Source organism: Lutjanus erythropterus, chromosome 14 (genome assembly GCF_056507025.1).
Source record: "Lutjanus erythropterus isolate fLutEry1 chromosome 14, fLutEry1.hap2, whole genome shotgun sequence".
In the NCBI taxonomy this organism is placed as follows: Eukaryota; Metazoa; Chordata; class Actinopteri; order Lutjaniformes; family Lutjanidae; genus Lutjanus; species Lutjanus erythropterus.
Genome location: NC_139330.1, coordinates 14537694 through 14547207, shown reverse-complemented (window position 1 = coordinate 14547207; position 9514 = coordinate 14537694). Strand labels below are relative to the sequence as shown.

The 9514-nt window shown below is 41.8% G+C and overlaps 1 protein-coding gene across 6 annotated transcripts in view; it reads left to right on the top strand.

Moving 5' to 3' along the window:
- The first annotated feature begins 378 nt into the window (after positions 1 to 378).
- Positions 379 to 9514, top strand: part of cpeb3 (cytoplasmic polyadenylation element binding protein 3) — a 50484-nt gene continuing 41348 nt past the window's right edge. For 4 of the 6 annotated variants that reach the window (XM_084735236.1, XM_084735235.1, XM_084735233.1 and 1 more), the window contains exon 1: positions 1946 to 3143. In XM_084735236.1, the coding sequence (XP_084591362.1) occupies positions 2043 to 3143 (1101 nt within the window). In that variant the 5' untranslated portion in view covers positions 1946 to 2042. The other 2 variants (XM_084735237.1, XM_084735234.1) reach the window with 2 other exon arrangements.

Here is a 9514-nt window from a genome sequence, read left to right as displayed (position 1 = left end):
TGAGAAAGTGTTGCTCCTTACCTTCTTTGCCAGTTATCACTTTATTATTAAAGTTTTTCATCATATCACACAAGTATTTTATGCAGAATCAATGCAAGTAATTCATATAAACTTAATATTTATTACTCACTTTTTAAAGTATGTGCGTGTGGGAGAGTGAAGGAGACTGTTACTACCAAACATAACTATTTTTATTACTGCTTTAACGAGTTGCTTCATCTTACAGCCTCACCTATAGGTCAGCTTTCACGCTGATGTTTGTTTTTTCCATCGCAGCAGTCAAGAAAGAACCTATTTGTTGACCAGCCACTGCAATAGTGAGAAACTACAACTCCCTACAGCCTCCTCGGCATCATCCATGCGCCGCAGTCAATCAGCTGTTGAGGCAACTGCTGACTACCTCGGCACAAGGGTAGCTCGTTTGTCATATCTAAACCCAGACGAAGCAAATAGAAATATCTTTATTTACAGAGTCCCCAAAAGGTGAACGATAAAGGTAATTCAAACTTCACGCCAGGCAGAGATGCGACCACGCTGTGTGTGCATGCTGTTTTATCGTTTGTGTGGAGGGACACATATGGATTAAAGGGGGATTTCAAGGCAAGACAGCTTCATGAAATGTATCGGATGCCTCGATCGGCGCGATAAATGGGCATTTGAATGGTCAGGTTTGGGCAGTGTCTGTGGTGAAGGGCCGGTGAGTTGAGCCACTATAGGCTGCTGATTATGCTGCTTTGATGACCTTGGAAGCGCAGCTCTTGGAGGAGAAAACACGGATTAACTGGTGGGGTGTGTGCAATGCAGTCTATTGCGATTACCTTGAAAGTCCAACTTGTATCATTGCCATCATGCTGCTGAAATGATCCGGCATGTCATCTGGACAGTTAATTTCAAAGTCTGCAGACTATTGCAATCATGTTATTGAAAGGCCTCAGTGTTGGCTGCATGTTAGCTCTCCTGCAGCCAGGTTACGACAGTCAAGAGGAGCCTTATCAATGTTTTCATGGTTTTGAATTTAACATAATTATAAGCTTGCATGGTTTGAGACTGTGCCATATAGAAATAGAGGCATATGGTTTTACCTTGCATGTGCTCCAGCTGACAGAATATACTATATTGCTCAGTGTAGCTTTGCTGTAATCAAGCATATTGTGGTTTATGTACATTTTAGATTGTCCTGATCACTGTTGAATGTAATCATGTGGCAACTTTATGGCTTTCTGAATGCAAAATTGCCGTCCTGATAACATTCGAGGATGTGCTAGGCGTTGTCTCTGAAATGCAAAGTAAATGATAATTTTTGCATGAAAGCTTCAGTGTATAACTTTCAATAGAGAACATCGAGTAGAGCTTTCAGTGATATTCAAGCCTCGGCTTGAGTTATTATATTATTGCCTTAAACTGCAAGTTACACGGGTACATCTTGTATCATGTCAATGCCAAACCGTGGCTGTGTCAATGCGGACCTCGGGCAGAGTCCCTCTTTGCGCTATAATAAAATCCCTTATATAAATCAGATTTTTCCTGCGTGGACTTCTCTTTTTTGTACGAATTTGGCCAACAAACTTGATCCCACTTATTACATTACCTTCGTCTTATACACCGTGCTAAAATATAATAAGGCTAATATTTTATTGTAAGGGGGAAGGAGATATTTGCGGTATAATAAAGTGCTTCAGGTGCGTCACCTTCTACTGCGTAAAAGAGGACGTAGTGTGCCTTTTTTTAGTTTAGAAAAGCTCTGTAGTCGTGTGTGTCGAAGTGCCTGGGTCAAGGTAGAGCTGTCTTTTAACCTTGTTGAAGGACAGCTGTATTTACTGACGTATGTAAATGAATATAGGGGAGGTCCTTGGGCAAAAAACACACACTGAATCAGTTTCACATTGCAGCTCCGGAGTTCCTGAGTGGAAGGAAAAACGAGACGTGGCGAAATCTGGTGAATATCTGCAGCCATATGCTCCGTGTATAATTTGTGGGATTTATGAATCATTCTGGTATAGTCTTGGGAAGTGTGTTTTTTCCTCTTCTTCTTTTTCGGCTAAATGGGTGATCACGCATTCGCTTTGCAGTTGCCCGGTTCCTCTAACATCATATCCTTGTCGGAGTTGTCCCAGTTCATCAGATACTACAGCAGCAGTCCAGCCAGCCCGGTGTATGAGCTCCTAAATAACAACAATAATAATAACTCCTCGTCTCTGTTTCCCCTCGTTGCAGCTCAGCAAACCATGCAGGATGATTTACTGATGGACAAAAACAAAGCCCAGCCTCACCATCAGCAAGATCCGACGCAAGTAGACCCTCCTCCCTCCACCCCGACCCCGTCATCGGAGCCCACTTCTTCTTCATCGGAGTCGGAGAGCCCGTCGACCGGGAGCAACCAAGCGGCTTCAGCGCTGAGCAGCAGCAGCAGCAAGGACAAAGTGCCGATGGAGTCGCCGATCCTGCCCGGGTTGAGCTTCCACCACCAGCCGCAGGAGACCGGCGGCCCCCTTTCCTCTCCTTCCTCCTCGTTTGGGAGCACTTGGTCCACGGGAACCACAAACGCCGTGGACGATAGCTTTTTCCAGGGAATACCCTCGGTGAATGGGACGATGCTTTTCCAGAACTTCCCCCACCACGTCAACCCGGTCTTCGGGGGTAATTTCTCTCCGCAGATCGGTCTGGCTCCCCAGTCCCAACAGCATCAACAGCAGCAAGCCCAGCAACAGCAGCAGCAGCAGCAGCAGCAGCAGCCCCAGCAGAGGAGATCCCCTGTCAGCCCCAGCCAAGGCCCTTTCCCCCAGAGAAACGCTTATCAGACCATCATGAATAACAGCAAGGGGTCTTCGTCGTCTTCTTCTGCCCCGTCGTCCGCTTGGAATAATCACCAAAACGCCGCGTGGAGCACAGCCTCCAACCCCTGGAGCGGGCTGCAGGCAGGCAGGGACCCGCGCAGAGCGGTGGGCGTCGGGGTAGGGGTCGGGGTCGGAGTCGGCGTCGGGGTGCCGTCACCCCTCAACCCCATCTCCCCCATGAAAAAGCCCTATACCAGCAATGTTATAGCACCCCCCAAATTCCCGAGACCTGGTCCCCTCACACCCAAGCCCTGGATGGAGGACAGCGCCTTCAGGACTGACAACAGCAACAACATACTGCCTTTCCAGGTAAATATATTCTCAGGCCTTGGCCTATACCTCTGTCGCTTCAGGCTGTGTTTAAAAATGTTGACCACTTTGACAGGATGTCAGTTTTACCCTGGTGACAGACCTCTCAAAAATACAGACCTGTAGAGTGATTATCTTTTTAATGTATTTTATATAAATTTCCAAGGGAAAACATCAGTGCCTGACATAAAAATACAAGTAGGCTAGGATAAGGTCACCCTGAACTCATCAGTACCACGGATTCATTATAGGTTCATATATTATAGGCTATGTGATTTATAAGCTATTTATGTCATAGTCAATCAGATAAATTTGTAATTAAGAAATCATTTTATCGCATGAATCATACCCATTGTCAATTATTTTTCCATGTTTCTCACACAGTGATTATAATTAGGTCGCAATGACAGAGGCGTTCATTTTGAATTGATTTATATAATGCAGCCTAAAAGGCATTTATTTCAAATGTGTGATATCCCCAGCTTTGACATATGTGGCTGAGCTGAGCTGACAAATGACCATCGGGTTTTGCCGGTGGCAGCAACATCTTTATAAGGCTTACATACTCGCAGATTTTGTTGTGGAGGTCAAAGAAATCGAATGAGACAGCGAGTCCTGAAGTATCAATCATCGATCATAACTATTTTTTCAAAATCATAGACAAACACCACTGGGTCAGTCCTATAAATATAGTCGCTGGGTACGGTTTATTGCGCTAAATGGTTAATTTTCCTCTGCCAGCTCACTGTCCGTGAGGTTTAAAGGACACATGATGCGTTCAATTGCTCCTCGTAACTTCCTAAATTCAGACCGACAAGACTTCTGCGCTCATTTGATTGCCGCTTCACCCAAACGATCAGGAAGGAATTCTTGTTTAGATTATATATGTTGTAAAGTACAGTATTGTAAGCGGAATAAAGAATGTGCTGCGCAATAAATAGTAGAAATCATGCATCAACTATTAAGCTGAGTGAAGGGTTTTATGCTTATTAGAAAATAAAAAAGCACCAACATGTATTATTTATGTTTGACTGCTTAATTGATTATTCATACATTAATCAAAGTTTTAACGCGGATCAGTTCCTCTCCCATGTATATCTCGTTGAAAATTCAGTATTTTTCTGTCGCTATTTCAGCATTGTTGGTGCGTTAGGTGCGCTTTTCTACCGTACCTAAAGGCAACATTTTTACTCGCATATGATTGGCTTGTGATCTGGTAGTGGGCGGGTTTGAAGTTGAGATGGAAACGGAGCGCAGGTCCAACCCGGAAGATAGAGGGAATGATTATATTTCCACAATTACGGTCAGAAGAAACCAAATCATATTGTGTTTTTAACGCAGTATTTAACATAATACAAGTGCTAATATTGAATTATGTTTGTGTTTCTGCTGTAATCAAGCTGTACGACTATTTAGGTTTTATGCTAAAGAGTAACTGACAGCTAACAGGCAAAGTGGCATCAAAGTTAAATAACAACTCTAATTCGAAAATGGGTGAGTGTGTCCCTCTCAGCTGTCCAAAAACAACAACAAGAACATACTTTGGGCTGTATGCTCATATCACAACATGTGACCAGGATTTGTTAGCTAGAGTAGCATAAGAAACATTGACAGAGGAAAGGGCAAGGATATCCTGTTTAATCTTTGAATACAGAGTGACTTATGATAGTTTCAGTAGGACAAAGATAAACATGAACACTGCTGTTTCCCTGCACAGTGTTCCTCTGTATTTATGGCTTTATCACTAAATGCCCTGCATTGATATGTGAGAGGCTGAAATACAGTATTGTTACCTGTCCTTTGATTCATATAAGATACACAGAATTTATTATACTCGGCATCTTGCCTTTATTGATATGTATGACTAGCACAAACAGTCCCTGCACTGTATGGCTTTTTCACATGGCTGATCATGTGTTTCCCCTATGTTTAGTTATGCTTCCTGACAAATAAAACATCATATAATATAGCACACTTTTCTCCCCCCTTACGTCACAGGCTTAGTCACAAAAAGGAGCACTTGTTCACCCGATCAAAGCAGTGACATAGGAGAACTGAGCACCAGCCAAAATGTTAACCTGTTACTGCAGTGAGGACTACATGTGCAGACGAAACACAGCCCGACGCAGGCTGAAATTCCAACCAGCTTGAAACGTATAGCCTTTTGAGGGTATAATGATTGTGTGTGTCAGTCAGGCCTCCCTCGGCTTTATTACACAGTTTCCTCTGTTGAGTGCCTCTATCTCTTTTCTCTTGACTCGGCCAGCTCACAGCTCCACTTATCACCAGGAGACAAGGTCAAGGGGCCATATGTCATACTGTGTAGAGTGGTCTGTTTACTGAAGTGAAGCTCAGGCAAACAGCAGAGATGAAGTACAGTCATGTACTCTCATGTGGCGGCCCTCTCTTCTACAAATTAGGTTTATATAATTGGCAACAGCAATCCATTTTGAGAGAAACATAATGCCATCTGAAGGAAATGTTGTACCTGGATAGTAAACGCAAACATATTTAATTTGCTTTCCACAGAAATATGCAGTCTTGCAAGACACCAGTCGTAGTGACCATAGCGTTATTCAAAAGTCAGCAGTGACTTGAGACAAAATATTTATTAATATTTGATAACGACAACAATCTTTGCCTAACCTAATCCTTAACCTTAACCAAAGATCTACACAAAAGTTAGAATATTTCTGAACATTAACCAAAGTGCTTTTGTCTTTTGGAAATGAACCCCGGACTGTGCTGTGGTGTTAAAATCCTGTTCTTTGTACGCCCGTCATCCACCACATCCACTTCCTTCTGAATCTAGCATGTAATATAAATGAATAGTGCCAAAGAAACATTGTCTGTGAACATAATCCAGGTTGGACTGATGTTGTCACCACAACATCATTCTGTAAACAATTCAGTAATATAGAAATGTGACATCTAGGAGACAGGGTTGCATATAGTCAAATGCTGCCAGATGAAACATCGGGGTTGAGTGACATATTACAGCAATTCACTCATATGTCAGAGTTAAAATGATAGTTCATTTAAATCTCACTGTTTATGTTAATTTAATATCAGCTTGTTATGATGTCACTGAACATCGTGGAGAGCTCCCATTTCAAATATTTTTTTCCCACAGTGATGTTTCATATATATACTTCTTCATCAGATGGAGATGAAGCAGTATGAAAATTTCATGTCATGACTATAGTGACCAAAATTCATTCATCAGAATTATCACTGTATTGTTATAAGGTGATGAAAATACTGTTACACAGACTAAAATCATAAAACAAACAAGCAAACAAAAACCAAATCTAAACTTAACATAAATCACTGCAGGAACAATACATCTTGAAAAGCTCCAACATAATATTAGCAAAGATTAATTTGTAAAAAAACAACCTAAATATTTAATTTATGCAGTATGGACAAACAGCTACCATGAATCCTTGTGCAATCTTGAGCTAGCTAACCTATTAAATCACTGCGTGGTACTTTTCCATGGTAACATAGATAGCTACATATTACCGAAACACATTGGTCAACTATCTGTATTATTGTCCCAAGAGTCAAAATAAATCATTCTGTAACGTCGCGACTTCAGACTCTGACATACCCTCGACCTCAGAATCAACTGGTGAAAGTGCATATGGTGAATATTAGCCATGCTACAACTGCTGCTGACTAAGCAGCTATGGGTGAGGGCAAACAAGAGAAGACCCAACGTATGGGGTGGGTAGGGGAATAGGGGGTCCCTTCTTCATCTCTCTATTAGCTGAGTGGCCCATGGCATGGAAACATGTTTAAGACCTGTCCTATATCTCAGGTCTTATCGTGTCTTGTCGCTCAAGCTTCATGCCCTCTGTTTGTAACGCAGGACATGGGGGCAACTGGGGGCAAATATTTGAAGTCACAAGTCAAACTCAAATAAACCTTGATGACGTCACGGAAGACATTCAACATTTATCACTGGCTGAGTAGTACTCCCCTCAGCAAGTACACTTTTTATGTGTGAATTTGAGTTTTCCTCATCATAATATATGTATTTCTGCTATTAAATAATATCAGTTTGACAGAGAGGGTATTTTTCAGAGCCCAGTGATGTCATCCTGGCTGCAGCTCACACTTAGCTGTTTAGCAATTACACCCATAATTGGAGAAGACTTATCACCAGGATGCAAGGTCAGGGTGCCACATGTCAATTGCGCTGTTTACTGAAGTGAAACTCAGGCAAATTCCTGAGCCGAGCAGCAGGCAGGGGTACACACGCTGTCATGTGGGCAGCTGGTGATACTTGTTGTCATTCTGTAGATCTCCCTCAGTGTTCTTCAGGCGCCCCAGATGAAGCGCAGGGTGAGACGTTGAGTCCCGTGTTCTCCGATATGTGCTCGTACTCGCCTGCTGCCGGGTGCCGCTTAAAGGCCGAGGAATGTGCGGAATTCAACTTAACATGTCAGTGTGAGGCTCAGGACACACAGTCACATGAGCTTCTCGGGAGATGTGAAATGATGTTTGTGGCTTGTGTGGTCCTCTGTGATCCTAATCACATCATATCAGATCAAGAAGTTGGAAGTTGTTAGGCAGACTGACAGGTGGAGTCTCACAGTCAAATGCCGTCTGATGGTCATGTGAGATGGCAGGAGCTTTGACGAGTTTGAGGGTGTAACCAGTGTAATTTACATGAGGTATTTAATGCTGTTTATCTTGTTTCATTCTGCTTAATTTTCCACTTAAACTCTCTATACTATTTATTCAATGATTTTGTTTCATCATATAGCTCTCAGATAACCCAGATTGAGCCCTTTATGTATTCAAATAAGCTTTATAATATAGGTTAGGATTGAAAGGCACAGCCTGCCTGGGAGCAGAGGGCATGTTGGTTCATGCCCTTTGGGAACGTTCACACTCCTCCCCAAACAATTAGTAGAAGTGACAGAAAATTAAACACTTTAAATTATCTATCATGCAAAAAAGCCAAATATTCAAGTTCTCCAGCTTTTCAAATGCAACTATTTGCTCTTGTTTGTCTTTGCAAGTTGAATATTTTAGTGTTTTCTACTATCGGTCGGACAGATCAAGCAATTTTCTGAAATTTTCAGTAATAAATTTAGCTAGTTAAAGAAAATAATCATTAGTTACATCTAAGGCTCTGCAATATGACCAATATCACGTATACCGACTAGGGTTGCAAATTTTGTGCATTTTCCTCAACTGATAGCTAAGAATCGATAAATGATTAATAATTAATTAGCTACAAAAGCACTTTTTTTATTTATTTATGTATTTATTTCATTTTTTTCTTCATTGTTCTCCTCCATCTATGTTTGTGTTGCCATCAAGCAAATTTCCTGCCTGCATTCCTGCCGGGCGGAAGAATGCAAAGGGTTGTCCAAATGATGAAATATATTGCCATAAAGAGTTTGATTTGTGACACAATGAAACAAACAGTGGAGCATAATGTGAAACAGAAGACATCTTTCTGTTGTTATATAATATATATCCTCATATCGGTCAGCCCTAGTTGGAACAAGTTCTTGAATTGTTCAATGGCACAATTATTACTGATTATAAATATATCCTAAGGTTTTGTATTTTGGTTGACATTTCATGGATTTAAATAAAGTTGGCAAGGCAATTTTGTAAAGAGTCAGTATAGTGTGTAATATAAATATCAGATGGGATATACATACTCTATATTTATTGTAGCTGTGGGTCTGTGCTCATAGATAGGTTGTTTTTCTTTAGACTTTTTGATTGATCGATTGTGTGGCAGTGAAGCTGCACATTCATGTTATACATAAAACAAATGAACTGCTGCGTGCACTTTCTACAGCTTTAAAGGACAAAACAATGGATGATAAATTCACCATCTGCTTCTGAATCTGGCAAACCTCACAGAGCAGACATTATTCATTAAGAACAGGTATTCAGCCATGTCGTAAATGCTCAGTCTGTTTCTGATCATGATCTCCCTCTGCGCTCTCTTATATCTTGTCATGAAAGACGAGCTGCAGTGTAGGCAAGATAGGTCAACTCGAACCTGCTTTCCACCTGCTGGGTTTCTTATGCGGTGTGTTCAACAGTTAAATCTGTTTGGGAATTTTGTGTATATGATCTCTTTAGGTCGTTTGACTACACTGAGCTCGCCGACCCCCACTCGTCACCGTGCTCATCCACATGTATCAGAGAGGAGAGGAGGGGAGGGGGAGAAAACGAAAAGCTCAGCGTTTTAAGTGTTTACCGTTTGTACCAAGTGGGCAGATTTTTATCTACGTGGCGCTGTCGGGTCCAGAGTGAAGGGAATAACACTTTTGAATGCTCAGCCGAATGGGCAACAATAGCTGTGGTGTGCAAACAATGTGGCCCCGGCTTGG